This window comes from Physella acuta, unplaced genomic scaffold (assembly GCF_028476545.2).
Source record: "Physella acuta isolate Inbredline_101_S28 unplaced genomic scaffold, ASM2847654v3 ptg000575l, whole genome shotgun sequence".
Lineage (NCBI taxonomy): Eukaryota > Metazoa > Mollusca > Gastropoda > Physidae > Physella > Physella acuta.
Genome location: NW_026732094.1, coordinates 511328 through 531829, shown reverse-complemented (window position 1 = coordinate 531829; position 20502 = coordinate 511328). Strand labels below are relative to the sequence as shown.

At 31.7% G+C, this 20502-nt stretch overlaps 3 protein-coding genes across 6 annotated transcripts in view; 1 reads left to right on the top strand and 2 right to left on the bottom strand.

Moving 5' to 3' along the window:
- LOC131946906 (golgin subfamily A member 4) overlaps nucleotides 1-4932 on the bottom strand; it is a 48357-nt gene extending 43425 nt beyond the window's left edge. For all 4 annotated transcript variants that reach the window (XM_059307910.1, XM_059307914.1, XM_059307911.1 and 1 more), the window contains exons 1-2: nucleotides 4771-4932; nucleotides 2154-2422 (exon numbers count right to left, since the gene is read on the bottom strand). In XM_059307910.1, the coding sequence (XP_059163893.1) occupies nucleotides 2154-2264 (111 nt within the window). In that variant the 5' untranslated portion in view covers nucleotides 2265-2422; nucleotides 4771-4932. The remainder of the gene's footprint in view (nucleotides 1-2153; nucleotides 2423-4770) is intronic.
- Nucleotides 4933-8163: 3231 nt separating this feature from the next.
- LOC131946910 (hypoxia-inducible factor 1-alpha inhibitor) lies at nucleotides 8164-14784 on the top strand. The gene is made up of 8 exons (XM_059307921.1): nucleotides 8164-8524; nucleotides 9788-10029; nucleotides 10142-10290; nucleotides 10512-10657; nucleotides 10945-11051; nucleotides 11441-11504; nucleotides 11863-11970; nucleotides 12346-14784. Exons 1-8 carry the CDS (start codon nucleotides 8393-8395, stop codon nucleotides 12388-12390), a joined length of 993 nt encoding a protein of 330 aa, XP_059163904.1. The 5' UTR covers nucleotides 8164-8392; the 3' UTR covers nucleotides 12391-14784.
- Nucleotides 14785-14977: 193 nt separating this feature from the next.
- LOC131946909 (uncharacterized) lies at nucleotides 14978-19786 on the bottom strand. Its single transcript, XM_059307920.1, has 8 exons — nucleotides 19624-19786; nucleotides 17708-17822; nucleotides 17327-17494; nucleotides 17165-17239; nucleotides 16833-17055; nucleotides 16471-16679; nucleotides 16176-16339; nucleotides 14978-16057 (listed from the first exon to the last, which is right to left on the bottom strand). The coding sequence occupies exons 1-8, from the start codon at nucleotides 19702-19704 to the stop codon at nucleotides 15788-15790; spliced, it is 1305 nt and encodes a 434-aa protein (XP_059163903.1). The 5' UTR covers nucleotides 19705-19786; the 3' UTR covers nucleotides 14978-15787.
- Between the last annotated feature and the right edge of the window lie 716 nt (nucleotides 19787-20502).

Sequence of the window (20502 nt, the reverse complement as noted above, 5' to 3'; positions counted from 1 at the left end):
TGGTTGGCTTTGCCAATGCACGTTGTGTGGGTCTAGTTTTTGGTTCTAAATGCAGGATCAGGCCTATTAACATTACTGAAGAGAATTCATTGTTATTGTATAAGACTTAAATAGGAAACATAGACAACCGTGCTAGGATGTAAATGCTTATGCTACGTATTTTGTTCTTTCATCCAGCGATAATAGAGCACGCTTTACAACTAAATGATCATTAATTAAAACGTTTCCTTGAACGATTACAAAATATTGACTTTGTTATTGACATAATTAATCATTAATGCAACTGGCATAAAGCATTTTTCTTCTGTACATTTTGCAATTTTTTGCCATGGTGTCACCCGGTGTGGTCCGCACCTTCCGCCCCGCCCTCGCTACGCCTCTGGTAGGCTATATATGTAGTCCAATCAAGTATGTATGTAAAATTATAATTATAACACACCTAAAAAAAACACCGTCTACGCCACTGACCTGGGTACACACACCAAATATTTAACAGGAATCTAACTAAGCTTCCTAAAATTACTGTTTTAAAAAAAAACGAGGTCAACCGTAAAATAAAACAACGATTAGGTCTGCCAACCCGAGGTCTGGTAAATGGAATTCTTCTTGTAGAACGTCGTTTGATATGTAAGCCCGGATTTTAAACCTAGAACGAGCTGGTCGTTCCGAATAATGAAATGGTTTCTGACAGTCTATTATGACTGCTGATGGCATGTGGACGTGTGAACTTTGGACAAAAGAGACACAAGGAAAAGGGTACAAACCTCGCATGTCACAACTGTACGTTGCATTGGGAAAAAAAAAAAAAACAACCGGACTGAGCGTTAACTTAGTGCAGTGGTTAAACACTGAGAATCAGAAGTAAACAGTGTCCCCCGACGAGGTGTTAATGAGTATTTGAAGTACGTGAGCAGAAAGCGCTTAAGCCCAGCTTTACAAAACTGGGTAACAACAGAGGGTATGTGGAAATAATTTTGGTGACGGCAACATAAAATAGAAAAGATCAACAAACTGAAGGCTAAATCTCATGTACAAAGATTTGGTTTCGTTCATGACTCATTGTTTTGTATTGAGGGTAATATTTTAAGGGGGTACAGGGCATTATCCCCCCCCCCCCGTCATAGCTTAAGGTAAAGTTAGGGTTAGGGCTAGAGTTTGGGTTAAGGCTAGTGCTAGTGTTAGGCTTAATGTCTCTTTTAAGACATCAATCTTTAAGGTATACTGGCCGGGTAAAATATTACCAATCTGTACCTATGAAAGATGTGCAGACAAGGTAGTACTAGAATACAAAAATAAGAAAAAGGCAGCTAGGCATCAGAAAAGCATTGAAGGGAACCCCAGAAAGGGAGAGGAGAAGATTGTTCAAAAGAAAGATGATGGGAGGGGTTGGGTTTCCATGGATTCAATTATTAAAAGAAACCACAAATTGTATTGGTTAGCAGAGTGTCCTCTTTATACTCTGATTTCCAGGCAGCCAAAAAGGAATAAGAAGTTAGGGCTTGATGGACTAAAGATCTTTTAATACTAAAAAAAAAAACCAACTAGATGAGCTTGAGATTTCTGGATTTGTAGTAATATCTAAAATGCTTTTTGAACAATCACCAATTCTTAGCAGGTTGTATGAAATTGACATCACCCTTTTTGAGTGACAACAGACTCTCACCACACTCACTCAAATTGCAATTTTTGTTTTTTAAACAACAATTCCATGCAAAAATATTAACTCGGCAGAGCTATACATTGCTTAAATGATCAATTATTATTCACAAGTCCTTAAAAATGCAAAATAACAGATATCAAATCTACTAAAATTTAGTTTCAAGTTTTTTTTTATTAAATGAAAATTTGTGATGTTACACTTTCTGACCCTCCTGATGATATGATAAGACAAATATACAGCTCTAATAAGACAATAGTTATATTTTTACAGCATTACTCAGTTTATCATGTTAGACAAGATGTTAGAAAAGAGCAGTAGATGTTTGCCTACCCTTGAACCTTATTATAACATTCAATGTTTCTGGCTTACAAGTACCAACATATAAACACTAAGACAAACAGCAAACAACGGTTACAAATATACTACTAGAACACTTTTGTACTGGTTTCATAATGATGCCACAGAAAGTGCAAAGATTAAAATGTTTACATACCTTATTGTTTTCAAGAGCTGCAGCTGAGTGAGCTTCTTTAGCTGCAAAACAGTGTTGACATTTTGATTTGTTGAAAATGTTTGGACAAAACTTCTGACATTTTGACGCCATGGTTGTTCTCTTGCAACTATAATAGCACTATGTACTAAGAACACAATGTTTTGTTCCAGTTTATACTTGGTGATAACTTTGTGCTTTAAATCCAAATCATATTTCCATTTGATGAAGGAGTTTGACAGGTGTATTTAATCTTCATTCTAAGACAAGACCTACACAAATAAATTAAATTGTAGCATAAGTATGCAACCTGCTTCTGATATTGATATTATAAAATTGTCTAAAATCCAAAAACTCATTTTATGACTGAAAATAAGTGCACTTGACAGTTAATTTGATTATCATATTTTTTTTTATTGAGCGGATGCATCTGATGAGATAACTTCAGAAAAGTAAGCTAAAAGGACTAAACTAGATACTTGTCTCATTACTTAATTTGTGTCACTTCACTAAGATTATTACATTTGCCTAGTGGGCCACTACATTGATATGAGATCTATTCTATATTTTTTAAAAAGCTTGGTCTTCAGCAAGCCTATCTACTTAATTAATAATCCTATAGGCCTAGTCCTCATTAAATTAATAATATTAGGTGTGCTTGGTCATCAGATCCATTGCTTATTTAAAGTCTTAAGTAGATAGAGAAGCATTTTTGGGAAAAAATATTACAAACAATAAAAACATACAAAATATATAGGCCTACGCCTTTGGTTTGATTAGGCGGTCATTCTATTTTTACTGACATTTTTTTAGAGTAATAAGCCATTTTTTATGTAGGCCTATACATTAGGCCCTATTACTATAATAAGCATCTAGCCTACTTATGCTGCCATTTCCTAAACTAGCTTTACTACTATTTTTGCATACATATATAACCAGTATACTATCCATATAGTTTTAGGCCTAATTGGTTTTACAATATTTTTGATATGCCTAGGCCTGTTAGGAATAATTGAGAGTATAAAAAGTGGTAAATTTTCAAATAAGTTATTATGCCTAGGCTATGTAGTGCCAAAAAAATTGCTTTCAACTCCATTCCATAACTCATAGTAAAATGTTAATCAGAATCACAAACAAACACATAATCCCTATATCTAAATGGTATATAATATTGATTGCTTCCTCAGTAGGCCTATCATCTAATGATAATTGTACTGACCCTTTAAATCCCTAACAGAAAAAAACATCCAGGGATTCAAAGGGTCAATTCTAGATATCATTATTTAGTAAAACAATCTCATCATATTCAATACCCCATAGAGTTGTGCTTTAACAAAAGAAACAACCTTGCTTTAAAACTTTAAGCCTATTTCATTTATTTAATTTTTTGATGTGTATTGATATGTGTGCAATAAGAATCTATCTTAGTTACTGCTCTGTTAGACTTAGATTAGTATGTGTATCATTTGGGCAAAGCTAGAAATATAAATTTGGTACCAATGGAATGCTTATAATACTTTAACTAACAGCTAACTCAGTTAGACGACAGTTTACAGGCAACAATGAAAAGAGCAAGCAGAACATATTATCTCCCCTTAGTTTCAATGAAATGGTCTGTTGAGCTTATGTCTTGGAGTCTTGCATGGTCCCAATGAAGAGAATTATATATACGAGCTGACCCGCGGCGTATCATACGCTGCTATTTAGTTGTTTTGTTTTCTACTTTTCAGTAATTCATAATTTGTGAATTCGACAGTACCAATGCTGCCACTGAAAATATTTGCTTTAAAAAACTATCAGTAGCTCGTTAAGGACGATAACCCCCCCTCCTTTCCCCAACCCCTACCCCCCCCCCCAGTGAAAGCAAACTCCTCTTAGTTACCTCCCCTAAGTTTAAAATCGTTTCAAAGTAAATTATCTGCCCCTAATAGCCATCACTAAACCTGGCTCTACAATTGTAAACATTTAGCGTGAACCACAGCTCACCAGACCATGTAGGGGTGGGGGAGCGCGCTTACAGCTTGGTGTTTTCTAAGGTCTCCCAGAAGAGAATTATATATAGGCCTACAGATAGATAGGCTAAATCAAGACCTAAATTAAAATAAATGCCACTAAACTAAAATGGAGTTCGTAAAGAAAGACTATAAAAAAATTAAGAGTAGGGCGTAGGGGGCCTAAACTTTAGGCTAAAGACTAAAAGTAAAATTTAAAAGACTTAAGGTTAGTCTAGAGTAGTAGTTATATAGTTAAGTAAGACTAGTTGATCTAAGTTAAAGTTAAGTAAGAGTTTTAGTTAAGGGTCCTGGCCACCTAAGCCTTAACTAAGTGACTACTTCCCCACTAATAATCACTAAGTAAGTAAGTAGGCCTACTATTACTACTAACTACTAAGTAAGTAAGAAGTCTGAAGGCGGAGTTATAAAATATAAAAATATAGGCCTAACAAAAGAGTTTATTGAGACTAGACTTCACTAGACTAGTGACTAGAATATAGATCTAGACTAGATTAATTTAATTCTAGAGTAATCTAGAGTAGAGAATCTAGAATATTTCTAGATCTAGATTTAGAAGTTAGGCTAATTAAATAATTATTTAATAAATTAAGAATTAACGTTATTACTATTAGTATTATTATAGCACATTGCTGATTCCAGAGTAACGAAATCACATTTTCTTGTTTATATCCAGAGAAGTGTGTTGTTAGACTGCTTCAGGTGCAATCAAACATTCCTGTTTACAATCAGGACACCGGAATCGCCCGTCTAGCCTTTTTGAACTTTTCTACTACTTCCTTTGAACTCGGAACCGAAGAATGTCTTTAAAAATAGCCTTACATGTGAAAATGTAGTCCCAAAAATTAATTGCTGCTTTTCGTTATTAAAATAAAATTAATCTCATTTGAACATGGTTTAAATATTCTGTTTACGTAATAATAAGCTTCAACATTATATGGTGTATGTATTTGTTTCCATAAAATCCTTATTTTATCATAAGTATCATTCCGCAGAGAGATTTCTAAATATTGTTGTCTTTAAAATACTATTTTAGTTTTAGGCTGGATCTAAATCTAGATGTTAAAATTAAGGCTCTAATAACTAGGCATATTCCAGATCTAGATCCTATGCAATGCTGTTTGTAAATATATTGGTTGGGGGGAGGTTGCTATTACAGCAAACCAAAAATTATATCCCATTTGGTTGGTGTTGATAACTATATAGACTGTTACTGATAAATAATGCGTGGGGGGGGGGGGGGGAGCGAGGGGGGAGACGCCATGAACGCGTCTCCGTATTAGTAGCAGTATACTGAAAAAAAATGTATAGTGATAAACAGCTATACTGGGGGGGGGGGGGATTACGTCGTCTTAGAAAAAATACACGCACGAAAATTAACATATATAATAAGTATGTTTTAGAAATAGTGGTGTATAAATAAAATACGATATTTCTCCAAAATCTTGTCTGAACTCTGTCAACAGAGTATTTTAATCAATTCCTATAATAATTTATTAAAACAGTTTTCTAAAACGCGAAATAAGGGCTAAATTTGTTTTCTAACAGCTTTCTTTTATAATGCGAAAGTGTGACGTCATACCATCTGACCCCCCCCCCCCCCCTCGCCCTCGTCACACAACTTCACAAAATTACGGACCCCTCCCCCCTACGAGTGTGACGTCATTTATGGACAACTCCTTACTGTTATGAACGTTTTTTTTTTTGTTTTTTTTTTACATTTTTGTTTCTAGACTGTATGTGATGAGAAAGTGTTTGGAGTTTTTCTTTAGTTAACGCAACCTCTCGTTTGTAATTAGTATCTTGTTTGTCGATGGCCTTTTGTGGGGAGCCTTTTTATCTAGGCTATTTTGACTGGATTGTTTTGTCGGGGCCGTTTTGACGACCCCCCCCCCCCCCCCACACACACACACGCTTTTTAATTTAAAAAATCTAAAAACACGAAATTCTTCTAGATCTATACACAACCCACACAATAATTAATATTGTATTAGATCTACTCTGTGTTCTTTTTTAATAACACCGCACATGGTTTAAAAAATATAATTTTTCAATGGGAATTGTGATTCTTGAGATGTTTCCTGCAGATGCCAGTAGGAAAATTCTGACTAATAATAATAATAACATTGATAACAGCATATATATATATTTTGAAGGTTGTTTTCATGGTGAATATTAAAAAATTCCTTTTTTTTTAAAAAAAAAACATGTAATTAAACTTAAATTTATTGCGGTATTGTAATAGAAATGCTAACCTGAAAGTCTCGAGTTCGGATCCCGGTTCAAATCAATAAGTCCGCCCATTGTAGTGAATTTGTTAGGAATCAGTCAATTGTGCTTAGTAGGGCAAGAAGAAAAATTCGTATCTTAATTAATAACTGCTAAAATAGCATGAAAATTAGATGAACTATTAAGCCAAGCCAGATCTTCAATTAGAATATCGTTAGTTAGGAGAATGCCGATATTATGGAAATCTACTTTAATTAGGTGTATTTGATGATATTTTTACCTTATTTGCATGGTTGATGTATTATTGTTTCAGAACAACTTATTGATGTTATATGTCATAGTGTATCATTGTAAAGGTAATTGTGGTTTCAGATGATACGTTTATTACAATTTTAGGACATCGCGTTAAGTTTTTATAAAGAGTTATTTGGGGTAGGTTAGCACAATACTAGGGACAATTTTCACAGGTAAGCGCTAGAATTCGTGCCGAGAGCAAGGTGTCGTCCGAAGGTGGGGTATATAAACCAGCGGTTTAGCCTTAGAGGGGATGAAGAAACGACGGCCCTAGCCAATAATTTATGAAACACGCGTGTTGGCGCTATAGTCTTGTTAGATGCGCGCTACACAGACAATTCCCGGTAAAGAAAGATAGTCAAATAAAGATTTGCAGAAGACGACTTATTCTTCATTATTTTTGATCGTCTGTGGCTGAGAGTAAGAGCGAGAAACAGAAGAGAAGAAGAATATTACAAACACAGTACATTTGATAGAAGCAAGAACATTACATTTGAGAAAAGAGAACAAAAACGTTACACCATCTTTGGTGGGTACCTAACTCATGGTAGGAAGAGTAGAGGCGGTTTGGCATAGTGCTGACCAACTGTCTCGTAGAGGGGAGGGGATCCGAAATTTTGTGACGGATATTTTATGGATAAGTTGGGGTATTATAGTTGTTTACTAAGTTGAATCAGGCGATTCCGCCGACGCCCCGGCAGGGTGCGATTTGGCACCCTGGGCTAGACTGTGAGCACTATGCGTTTATGTTTGTATTTAAGTTGTGTTTATATTATGCGTTGGCGAGATTCTGTCAACATTTCACAAATTCACTTGTGAACTATACAGAGGCGTAGCGACCCCTCCCGGCGCCCGGGGACAAACTTTCGATTTGCGCCCCCCTCGAGAACTTTTGATTTGCACCCCCCCTCAAACTTTTGATTTGCACCCCCCCCCCCGTCGAACTTTTCATTTGCACCCCCCCCCCCCTCGAATTTTTCATTTGCACCCCCCTTAAACTTTCAATTTGGCGCCCCCCTAAGGTCGGCGCCCGGGGACATATGTCCCCCCCCCCCGCCCCCCCCCCTCGCTACGCCTCTGGAACTATACCATAATCATATATGTACATTTACAGTCATGTAATAATCTCTACTCTTTGGTTGTGATTTGAGGGTTGCAACCTCCCCCCCCCCCTCCTCTCCCCCTTGACAAAAAACCTTCATACGCCACTGTGGATTTATGCAATATTTTTTCCATATTTCCAAAGGCTAATGGATATTCACGGAATTCTTTAACTGTAAACCAAGACATTTAACGTTTTGAACTTAATACTTAATTAAAGCTTCGTTGTTTGTAGTGATTAACCCAGTGTACTATTCTGTTTTTCGGTATTTTACATCAGGATCTAGATCTAGATCGATCTAGAAGTGGTAGACCTACATTTTCTCGGAAAAGCGTCTGGAATTGTTTAGGTTGTTAGCTGACTCAAAAAGTTTGCTCCTCGTTTTAGATTTATTTAATTTGTTGTTTAGAAAAAAATAAACAAATAGGTTTAGATCTAGAATAATGATCCTGTTTTAAATTTGAAATCTAATTATAAAAGAATACATTTTCTTGTCAACAAATGAAATAAATAGCTCATACATGTAGTTATTATATTACAAACAATTAACGATCCCTTTGTGTATGTAGCTATTAAAAGAACAGCATAGATCTCTAGCACGTAAAATGGCTACTGAAACAGTAAAAGTAAAGGTCGATTCCAAAGAGTTTGAAGTTAAGAAATATATATTCCCTACTCAACAAATACCTCGTTTACACTATCAAGATTCTGAAGCCGAACAATTAATTGAAAATGGAGTAAGTTTATTAAAAATGCGTAAATTAAAGGCTTAAACTGCAAAACAAAAACAAGGAAGGAAATTTCTCACAATTTCATTTTTTTAAAACGTTAATAAAATAACTTCTAGACCTAGATTAGATCCATATTAGACTATAGTCTATATTAGATGTACTTTAACTATTAATTTAAAAATCCACATGCAGTGCATTGAATGTCTTGATCTATTGACAACAGCATCTAGATCTATTTTTAATTGATCTAATCTCATCATATCATATTATCTAGAATCTAGTCATAGCCTCTTCTTTACTCCTGTACTGTAGTGTATGCCATGCACATTCACACAACACTTGATACTTATAATCTACAGAGTACAGAGCCTTGTCTCTCACAATCACCATGACAACTGTCAACTAGTTTCTCTCAGTGTCCTTATGGTTGTCCACCCTACAACTATATACCACTCTACATTACCCTGCGCATCACTCAACCCAGTCGTTTCCCTTGTGAAACTTAATCACTTTGTACAACATCAACATACTTTGACATCAGTTTTACTATAAAATAATCACAATACTTGGTTCCGTATACACACCTTTCACATCACCGCACTATATTACTTACTCTATGCTATAGTTTTAGGCTGCTTTTCTTTCAATTCAATAGCAACAAAAAATAAATTTATTAGGCTTAATTGCAGTGGGGAAAAAATATTGCATTCCTCCAAGGCAATGTTTTTGTACCACTATGCATGCCTATGTTTGCAAAACAGCACTAATTATGATGTTCATTGTTTTTATTAGACTATATAGGATAAATAATATGGTCGTAGTAAAGTAATTGTTCACTCACATCATTAGTTTCCAAAATTAGTATTAATCAATAATAATTATATAATAATTAGCTTATCTATTTAGTATTTGACAAATGAAAAACCAATTTCATATAGATCTGTATGACATTAAGACAGCAAAAAAAAATATACAAAACTCATACACAAGAGTTATAAAGTCTTAACTTGCTCCCAGTTAGATTTGAACCACCCAAGGCACAACCATTTCACTACCAGTTTGAGTTCTACATATTTAAAAAAAACAAAGGGGAATTAGAGCCAAATTATATGTTTTCGTGGCTTCAATGGTGCATGTGTATGAGCAGAAATATTGCTTGCTGCAAGGCGGAAGGCATTCCCTGCAGACACCTTGCAATCACTTATCTGTATAGTTACCATGGTCACAATTATTAACATCTCAGCTAATTGTAGATGCATTTCTTTTCAGCAACCAGTGATACTAACGGGTTCAGATTTGGTTGGATCTGCACATCATTGGGATTTAGGTTATTTGTGTTCTAATCTAGGAACAGGACAGTATACAGTATATTCATCTTCAGATGGAAAATTCAAATATTATGATGATAAAAAGTTACCACAAAACAAAAGTTTTAAACCTCCAACCTCTCACACTGATATGACATTCCAAGACTTTGCCACAAAATTAAAAAAGAAAGATAAAAAAGAACTGTAAGTATAAAGCAATATGCTAACCTTGAAGTAATTATACATTTTAATGTGGTTAATTTTTATGTCTGATTGAATTTTACATTATAATAACATGACTATCTCTTATGTTCAGAATATACCTACAACAGCCATTAAATGACACAGTAGGAAAACGTATTGTAATGGATTTCACAAATTTTAATTGGAGCTGGGCTAATGAAATACAGAAAAAAAATAGATGGGGCTCCCTCACATCAAATTTGCTGTTAGTAGGGATGGAAGGTAAGAACTTGTTATTCTTAATTTAGTAAAAACCAAGATATAAATTAATTAAAGCATTTTTTAAATTGCTTTTATTTCTTTGAAGACAAATCTGCTTAATGTGACCCAGTTTAAGTTTTTTTTGTTTGAGTACATTTGAAAGAATCAACTGTAAACACATTGTCATCTTTTTGATGTCTAGTGAAATTCCTGAAAAACAATGTTTTTAACTTTATATTCAGGAGTTGTTACACCAGCACACTATGATGAGCAAGAAAATCTGTTTGCCCAAATCCAAGGTTACAAACGTTTCTTACTCTTTGACCCAAGTCAGTTTGAATGTTTGTATCCATATCCTATTTATCACCCACATGACAGACAAAGTATGGTAAGTAACAGTTGATATTCTTGAATTTGTCAGCTAATTGAAACAGATTGGTTCAGTCATCTTAGAAAAATGAAAGGGTTATTTCAAATTTATGTTTGTCACTGCTTTTTATCTTATAACTGGCATTATTATGCAGAACTTTTTTTTACCAACAGTGTATGGGCTAGTCAAGTTCACGACTTTCTCTTCATAAGTCTATTGTAACAAATTATATAAATAATTTTTCCTTTTCACTATACCTTATTAAATACCTGTATTTTACTAATTTATGATTTTAAAAATTTCAGGTAGATTTTGAGAACCCAGACTTAGAGAAGTTTCCAAACTTTGCCAAAGTGAAAGGTTATGAAGCTATAGTAGGCCCCAAGGATGTTCTTTACTTACCTATGTATTGGTAAGCCTCTTTTATATTACTACAAATTACATGTGTTGATTTATGATTCATTTACTACTTTATTATTTACCAGTTGAACTACAATATTTTGAGTCACTACTGTTACTTTTTTAATCTCATTAAGAAAAATATATTGTTAACCTTCTACCTTTAAAATTACTTTACTAAGTAGACTTTCTAGTCTTTTTTATTCTTTTAAAAAGTAGAGGGTCCATTTAGGAACCTGACTTTTTTTTACATCTGTATCACGCATTAATTTGGACAATTGTTGTATTAACATGATCATATCAGTTGCAAAACACACGCCCCTTTCATAACATTGAAAGCTGAACATTGTCTTAGTACTCAAGTACTGGTGCAGGGTTGTATAATTATTACCATTCTTTTAGGTGGCATCAAGTTGAATCTTTGCATGGCTATGGAGAGACAATATCTATCACATTTTGGTACAAGGTTTGTTTTCTTTTTATTGCTTATCAAGTCATCTAACTGATCTTATTCACACCAATAGAATAATTTCTTCTATGTTAATACTACTAGATATCACATCAGGCATATAATCCATCAATGTGACATTATATTTGTTCAATTTCAAGAACTAATTAATATTAAGACCATCAACTGTCTGTTTATATTTATGAAAATTTTAATTCAATTTCTGACTGTGTTTAATAATATGTATATCAACAAAGTAATATTTCACAATAGTCTTGTTCTTAAAATCAAATACATTATCTAAGCAAAAAAAAAAAAGGTTTTATTTTGTAATTTATAATATTTATAAACAGTTGTTTTGCTTTTCAATTTTTAGGCAGCTCCAACAGTAAAAGTAGTTTATCCTTTAACATCAGGCCAGAAAGTTGCAATCATGAGAAACATAGAAAAGATGATAGCAGAGGCATTAAATGATAATGACTCAGTAAGTTATGTTTAAATTTAAAATTGTTGTCTTGTAATGATTATATATATATATATATATATATATATATATATATATATATATATATATATATATATATATATATATATGAGGATATCGTGCGGATCCTCCCAGACCAAGTTGATACTTGGATGAAGTATTTTACATTTTCTGTAGCTTGATACTGTTTACAAGGAGTGGTTCAACCCTTCTTTGTTTTAAACCAGGCTTCCTTTGATTAAAATTTTAAAAATTGATTTAGTTTTACCATTCTGCTGACCCATTGATTTTTTTCTGCTTCTTTTGATGAAGAGTGATTAGCATATAGATACTGTTGATCAAATAAATATTATATTTTTACTGTTCTATCTACAGATGGCCCCCTTCATGAGAAATATGGTTCTAGGTAGATACACGTAACAGGACACAATGATTATTTCTGGAACAAACGGTTTTTGGTAGATACATGCTACTAACAGTTATGCAATATGTTTGGGAATATTGATTCATATATTATTTACAACTTCTCCTGTAAATTTCCACTTTAACAAAATATACATAAGACTAAATATCAATAGAAATATCAATAGAAATTCTTTTAAGAATCTTATAATGTAATTTTTGGATTATGTATTAATTTGTTATTTTTTAGTTAGTGATGTTAGTGCAACTCTAGGTAAAGTAATTTGCTCAGGATGCTTTATATATTATTTCATGGAAACTTGAACAAAATTTCTCTTGTTATTTATCATGCTTGTTTGGTCAACTAAAATAAAAGACAAGAATACACAGGGGTTTATTGTATATTTTACTAGATGTGTTATAAGGTAATTGTACTTTATATAAAACAAGATGAAACTTTGGCATGTTTTCATAAATGTGTCATTGCTTGTTTTATCTTCAGCTATTTACATCTTTAGGTTGTAATGAGTAAAATTGCTGTCATTTAGAATTTAGAAAGATAACAATTTACTTAATTTCCTTTTTTTTAAATTTTTTTTTAGCAATATTAAAACTATTTATCTTTGTGTTTCATAATTACTGACTGCTGTTAACATATAAGATCACATGCTTCATGTGGTAGCTACAAATTCAGCTTTATTTCTGATTAAGAAACAAATTGTTTAGGATAAATTCATGTAGATCTATATTCTGACAAATATAGTTTATGACAATAAAAAATAAATACATTTCCCTGTAACATAATGATTCTAACAATATTTTTTAAAAATTGTTATATATACTAATTTTTTTGTTTCTTAATGCTAATAATTTTCTTCCTTTTCTATGTAAAATTGAAAAGTTTTTATTACAAATATATTTAAATAAACAGTACATGCGCTGATTTATTTTTAGTCTATAAATCAAGACAATGATGGGTTCCTACAAATAATTTTAATTCCTATATTGCTTATACAAACATCAAATAAACATTGACACCATTTAATGATCTCAGTGATTTCATTAACATCCATTACCCTTCATTCATTCACCTTACCCTTAGATTTGGTTAAGTGTTTGTGTAGCACTTGTTACAGATGTTGATGTGATATAATTTCTTTACTTGTTATGCCTAAAGTATTTTATATTCCATGTTTTAAAATGTGTGTCTCCTGGAACATTCTATGCCATGTGTACATTATTACATTTGCCTTTTGTTATCAAACCAAAACAATGGCATCAACACAGTAATACTGGGGTTGATGTAGTATACACTTTTAAATCTCAGTTTACTCATTTTAAAAATATGAATATTTTTGCTGAAAATCTTAATAAATTTAGAACAGTACATTTATCTATTGGAATTTCAATTAATGTTACCAAGCTTTTACATATCTATACTTAGTACTCTGAGATTTTCTGGCTAAAAATTGTTTTATTTTGTCCTTTTGGAAAAATGTTTTAGTCAAATAGGATAGACTCAATATTTAAAAATGTTTTTTTATTGCTAGGCTTTTCAGGCAATTTTTGTGTGGATATTTTCCTTTTTAATCTTGTGTTTGTTTATTAGTTTATTAATTTAGATGTATATTGTTTCAAAAAACAATCTTTACAATTTAAGCTTACATTTTTAACATTTGTAGTTTTAAGTTTTTATGATAATATAGACTTTTTGGTTTATTTAACTTGGTAAAAAAGAATTTTCCATGAAGAATCTTGTTTGATTAATGCATGATTTACTGATTACACTCTGGCTGAATCAGAATACAATAACAGTAACATGATTTAAGATTTAATCTGTGATACATCTCATTTGTGTTTTTAAGAGTACACATTTTGGCTTATACTTTAACACATTAAATTCAGTATTGCTTTCAGTAAGGTTGTTTAAATGGTTTTTTTTTTTTTTTTACATCTTTTAGTTTGAGCAGAAATAATTTGTTAATTTAGTTTTTACAGTTCTTTTACAACTATTTTCGTAGTAATGTTTCAACTTAAATATATAGATTTAGCTGTAGAAACAACTTTTAACTATTGATACAGATATAAATCCACTTTTTAAGTATGTTTAAATGTCTTGTTAATGTTATCTTAAACTTTAACAAAATTTTGAGTAATTGGGGTTAATATTAAAATATTACAATTAAAATATTTCAAAATAATTGAAGTGCCATATATGCAATGCTTGATATTTTTATTGACTGTTATAAAATATGATGAAAGGCTAACATTCAGGTTAATCTGGTTACCTAATGAACCACCCAATTTTAATAGAATATGTGAACTTATTTTCTATTTATTAATTGTCATTGATTGCTTTTATCATAAATATTCATTTTATTTTAATATAAACTAGATGTGTATATTTATGAACATACTGTTACTACTGAATTTTTCTGTTATTCGGCTGCTTTAACATTACTATTCATTTGAAAAGAAATTGTTTACATTAATTTTAAATAAACACCACAATGCAAATTGATTTTAATAACTATAATAAGATTTCTACATTTATTAAATTATTATAAAGTATGAATTTCAATCAAACATTATATTAATTAATTATACATTAATTTGAATACATCTAATTACCAAACAAATATTCAAATCAAGCAAGAATATAGTAATTTCAGAATTATTATAGAGAAAGGTTACAGAAGTAAATAGGTAAGTTTATATCAAAACTATATTTAAAACTTCATTGTAAATAGGAAACTACGACAAAGTATTAAAATATTTCCAGAAATAAATTTCTGTAAATTTCAATGGATCAGTAGTCTTAGCTTATCAATGAGTCAATGGGCTAAAATATCTAATTTTAATAGAGTATGCAGAAACAATAAATTAATCCATTATATTTTAAATAATTCAAGCAATATGATTTTTGTTACCCTAAACAATCTACAGTTATATTTCTAACATGTTTAAAAATTGTAAAAGTCATTTGAAGAATTTAAAATATAAGACTAAATACATTTACACTTGAAATAAAATATTTTTTCTTTATACCTTTTTAGAACAAAGTAATTCTTTGTTACATAAAATACAAAATAAATAATAAAAACAATAATTGCTAAATTTTTCAAGACAGCTGGAAAATGTTTTAACTCTAGAAGATAACATGTTTATTAATTAATCTATAGCTCTCAGTGCTTGTACAGTATATGATTTTATAAAATCTTCATTAACTTAATAGTTTGCATAAATCAATAAAAGCATCAAGGTAGCAACCCTGTAATGTATAATTTGTCATAAAGCTCTGCGTTTTTTAAATTTTTTTAGATATGTCATGGCACTGTACAAAGTAACTGGAAAGTGGCTGGGTGGTAAAATAGCCTGATGTATTAGGGAATGATATATAAAAATTGTCCCAGTTTCAATCCATATGTTGCTTATCTCGCGATTGCTTTGTTAACTTCAAAACTCTTGGCAGATTGCCTGATCTACACAGCAGCTGCCAAAACCAGAACAACCCAATAGCACAGAAGGTAGTTACTATTGTAATGTATTCTGCATGATTTGTATAGTCATTTCCACATATGGTATACCACTCAGCTCGTGTTGGGAGTTTCCCTTTGTAACACCTGAAGTCGAAATATTCTTCTGAATATTTGTCAACACACAAATACTTGTTCTTTTTCAGCGTCTGTAATGTTAATTTTTAAAAAAAATTATTCATTTAAAATCAAACGTATAGGATCAGATCTTTTAAAGATATTTTCAAATATCTAGTAGTAAAAAGGAGGATAAGGACAATTTCTTACCTGTCCAAATGGTGTTTGAACTTGCACTGAAACATTACATGGACCAATAGGTTGATGGTAGCCTACTGAAACTATCTTTTGAGGCACTGCATTCAGTACCAGGTATATAAAAAACCCATAGTAAACAACCACTGAGGTAGTGAGGATATTCAGCTTAAAAAGGCCTGAAAATGTTTTTAAATTTGACATTTTAGTATTAAATATAAATTTATAAATAATCTAACAATAACTCAACAACTGTTCTATAATGCAACTGCAGTCAACTTTTATAAATGATTCATAGCATTCAACTTACGAAAACCTGGTAGTCTTGCTTGTTCTAGAGGTAATCTATCAGCACTCCATACAATTAAAATATACAGCCCCAAAAAGAGAAGCACACATACTTCTGTGTGAATGCCTAAAGAATCATGTAGAGGATGATATAATGGAATAAACTGGAGTATTCCAAGAGGCATGGAGAGCAAACCAGTAAATACAGCGATGGAAATCTCACCAAAAAAACTGGAAAAAGAAATAATTTTAAACAATATCAAGAAATTATTTTTCTTTTTTAATCTAAAGCAAAACATGTGTGCAAGAACAATGTTTTATAATTATTATTACATCATATACTTAAGCAATAAAGAAATCCCTTTAAAAATATCTATAAATTACCCAGAGCTTTGAAACTTTAATCTGCCTTGACATAACAGCTGTCTCAATCCAAAAAATAGTGCAGTGAATGATGCAGCAAAGGAGGAATGGAAATAATATGAGGTCCATGGAACATAGTAATGGCGATCATAAATATTTGGATCATCATCATGCCATGTCCAAAAAAGCAGTTTGATACCCATAATATCAAAGGGAATGTCTAGAAGAACGACTGTGATACCAACTATGAAAGAAAAAATGTTTAGTGCAAAAATAATTCACATACGTAACACATTCATTTTGACAAAACTTGCATTGAAATCTCTAACAAAGTTTACTATTATCACTCTCACCTGCAAATGGTTCTGCCCACCAACGAAGGTTGAGATGGGATACAGCCACAACAGCGATGTAAATAAATACTGGATCTAAAAAATAATATTTGACAATTTATCAAGTCATTCATATCAGTTTGATATAAAAAATTATACACTTGGATATATCTTTTTACTTACATAAAAAAACTATGTGCAGTGGAAGACGTTGTCCAAGTAACATTACCATGGATTGAGCATGCCAAAAATTGTCAATATCCGGCACAAAATAGCTCACACTTTCTACAACAAGGCCATGCAGAATGGTTGCTAACCAAAGCCAACGATAACGTCCACCATTTCGCATTGCTATAAAAGGAAAAAATTAAATAGAATAAGAAATCTTACACATAACTCATAATTTTCATTCCAAAACATATCTTTGACATTAAAAAAAAAAAGAAAATATAGTTTAATGATTAATGTGAGCTGAAAACAACATATTTTGATATACTTGCTAATTCTGAACTTGAGGTATTTGTGTAAAACAAGTGTAAGAATAGAAAATGCAATTTTTTTTACCATGTACAAATGTTAGAAATCCAACGATGTAGAAGAGAATCTCACAAAACAAGTAATCTCTATGTTTCTTCAATATCTCTTGGGGGCTGCGAAATTTAATCCACCATTCTAATTCCTAAGTAAAAGATTAAATGTTTAATATTTGCTAAGTAAATTATTAATTATAATTATTAGGCCCTGATTGCTGCTGGCCTGTAAAAATTAGTTTTAAATGCCACTTTTGGCTTACTAGATCTAAAACATAGATAGATCTATATTAGAATTTAGCATTTGGACAAAGGGAGATAATTTTCATAAAAAAACCTGCCCAGAGCTCTTGAGTGATTTGTCAAATTTTGTTTTTACCACTGTCTCTTATTAATTTAAAATTAATATGATATTAATTTCCAATACAAAAAGCAACCAAATTTCTAAAATCTACTGAGGTTCAGCTATAACCTAGTGCAATAAATTTTCATTTTCTTTCATTTTTGCCTTTAAAAAATTTAATTTGAAAACAATATAGAATCTATATATTCTCTAAATCAACTTTATTTTAATATATTTGCCTGCACACAAAAAACTGTATAAAATGAGTTAAATAAACCATTTGTGGTTCTTATTTTATCAAGAAATTGTAATTTAAATTAATTGGACAAGAAATTTTTATCGAGAAATTGTAATTTACATTAGGCCAGGGAGGCCAGGGTTCAAAGGGTTAACCAAATCATAACCAACTGAAAGTATAAACTATAAATATTAAATAACGAGAAAAATGGCCCGTTGAGGAAGGATACAATGGGCGCTAGGTTGATAGTGCTGTCTATTTTCTCTAAACTAAAACCAAAATCACCACCTAATTCAATTTAACCGGTAACAAAAAATGACATTGAAAACAGATTTTTATCCAGAATCTGTACTTTAATTTATACAAAATATAGTCATAGGCATATCCCTAAACCATGCACCTAATCTCATTCATGACAAAAGTTGCATTTAGAGTTTCTTTCAGGCAACTCTACTTGGGAGGAGGGGGCTCACCCCCCCCCCCCCCCCACACACCCCAAATCATGTCTACCGTCCCATTCAACGAAATATATTTCTGAAAGAAACACTTGTCGCATTTGTAGATCATAAAAAAAAAGGAAGAACCTGGGCGGGGAAGAGATGCATGAAAAAAACTGTGCACGCTAAACACTTTTTAGATTAGAAAAAGTTCCCCCCTCCAGGGAGGAAAAAGTCTGAAAGAAACACTGGTGTTGCGCTTAGCCACTACCCGAAGAATTGCATGAAAGAAACTGCAAGCAAACCACTTTTTAGATTAGACACATTAATTAGGCGGTAATTTTATTATAGAGTATCGATGAAGAAATTTCTTTTGAGTTGGGGGGGGGGGGGGGGGGGGGCTTTGACGTTCTTTCGCGAGGGTGGGGCTTTGCCCCTACCCGAAGAATTGTATGATTGAAACTCTTCACGCAAACCACTTAGATGAGACAAAATTGCCTTTTTATTCAATGTTTACTTGAGAATCAATGACGTCATTCCGGCTTGATACTATTTTATACTATATGCTAAATGTGATTCCGTTTTACTATGCATGTTTTTAATTTGCTTGTGTTTTCTCTATAACGTTCTTGTCAGATACATAGGTATTCTAGATAGATAGATAGAACATCAGACAGCGAAACTATTAGTATAGATATCAGACTACAATAATCTATTCTATAAAGTATAATTATTAAAAATTAATATTAATAGGCCTAATCAATAATAATTATTAATTAATAATATTATAGGGCTATAGGGCCTATAATATTACATTAGGATTTAGGTTAGGCCTATTATTAAATTATTAATTATTAATAATATTAAATTATTAATATTAGGCCTATTATATTATTCTAAATTATTAAAATTAATAAAATTAATTATGCTACCTTTTCGTTTTTTGGTAATAATCTTTCTATCAAAGATTTAGCATGATTGAAGAAATGCTCAATGTATGAATTAAAATTCATTATGAAGCAGCAACTAGATCTACTTTATTCAAGAAAGTAGGAGGTTTTAAGCTTGTGCTCTCTTGCTTGAGGGGTCCATATGACAACCTATGAACTATGACCCTCTTTAACTTTTGAGGGTTAAAGTTTTTAAAATCATTGGTGCCAGCACATAATTGATAGAAGTAGCCAAATATTTGACATTATAATTATCATCTGCGACTTTTCAACATTTTTTACCAATTACCGTTTTTATAGTAAATTATTAGATGTTGCGGCACATACTTTTTAAACTCTGACTAATCATTCATTGAACTTGCAAAAAGTATGTTTCTTCTATATATTTTTCAAATTATTGTCTTGGTGTCATACCCCTACGGTATCACTCGGTGCGGTCTGCATCTCCCCGCCCCGCGACGCCTCTGTTATATAGGCTTACGCTGGCAATAACTGATGATGGAATGACACTGATAAAATACAACATGATAATTTGATATATCTAGTTGTTTTTTTAAATCTGCAGAGATTATTATATTTTTTTTAAATTAAATAAACTCACCGGTTGCTGGATTATAAATTTAATTAAGACTTCGTAAGGGAATTTATTATATAATTTTAATTATATGCCTACAATTAATATAATAACAAAGTAACAAAAACATAGGCCTTTATTATTAGGCCTAATAATAATACAGGCATATTTTTGGTTGCTTGTAATAAACTTCTATTTTATTTAGCGGCTTTAAAAAAATTAGACATTTAAAAATTACTAGACTTCTAATTCTGACACAAGTTTCATATAAAAGTATGAAGACGATT

What these genes read in the sequence shown, in the direction of transcription:
- LOC131946910 (XM_059307921.1), top strand. Translation starts at nt 8,393, where the DNA reads ATGGCTACTGAAACAGTAAAAGTAAAGGTCGATTCCAAAGAGTTTGAA. An exon ending in GCTGTTAGTAGGGATGGAAG is followed by an intron (nt 10,291 to 10,511) that starts GTAAGAACTTGT and finishes CTTTATATTCAG; the next exon opens with GAGTTGTTACACCAGCACAC. An exon ending in CTATCACATTTTGGTACAAG is followed by an intron (nt 11,505 to 11,862) that starts GTTTGTTTTCTT and finishes TTCAATTTTTAG; the next exon opens with GCAGCTCCAACAGTAAAAGT.
- LOC131946909 (XM_059307920.1), bottom strand. Translation starts at nt 19,704, where the DNA reads ATGAATTTTAATTCATACATTGAGCATTTCTTCAATCATGCTAAATCT. An exon ending in GTGGGCAGAACCATTTGCAG is followed by an intron (nt 17,056 to 17,164) that starts GTGAGAGTGATA and finishes TTTCTTTCATAG; the next exon opens with TTGGTATCACAGTCGTTCTT. An exon ending in AGCAAGACTACCAGGTTTTC is followed by an intron (nt 16,340 to 16,470) that starts GTAAGTTGAATG and finishes AAACATTTTCAG; the next exon opens with GCCTTTTTAAGCTGAATATC.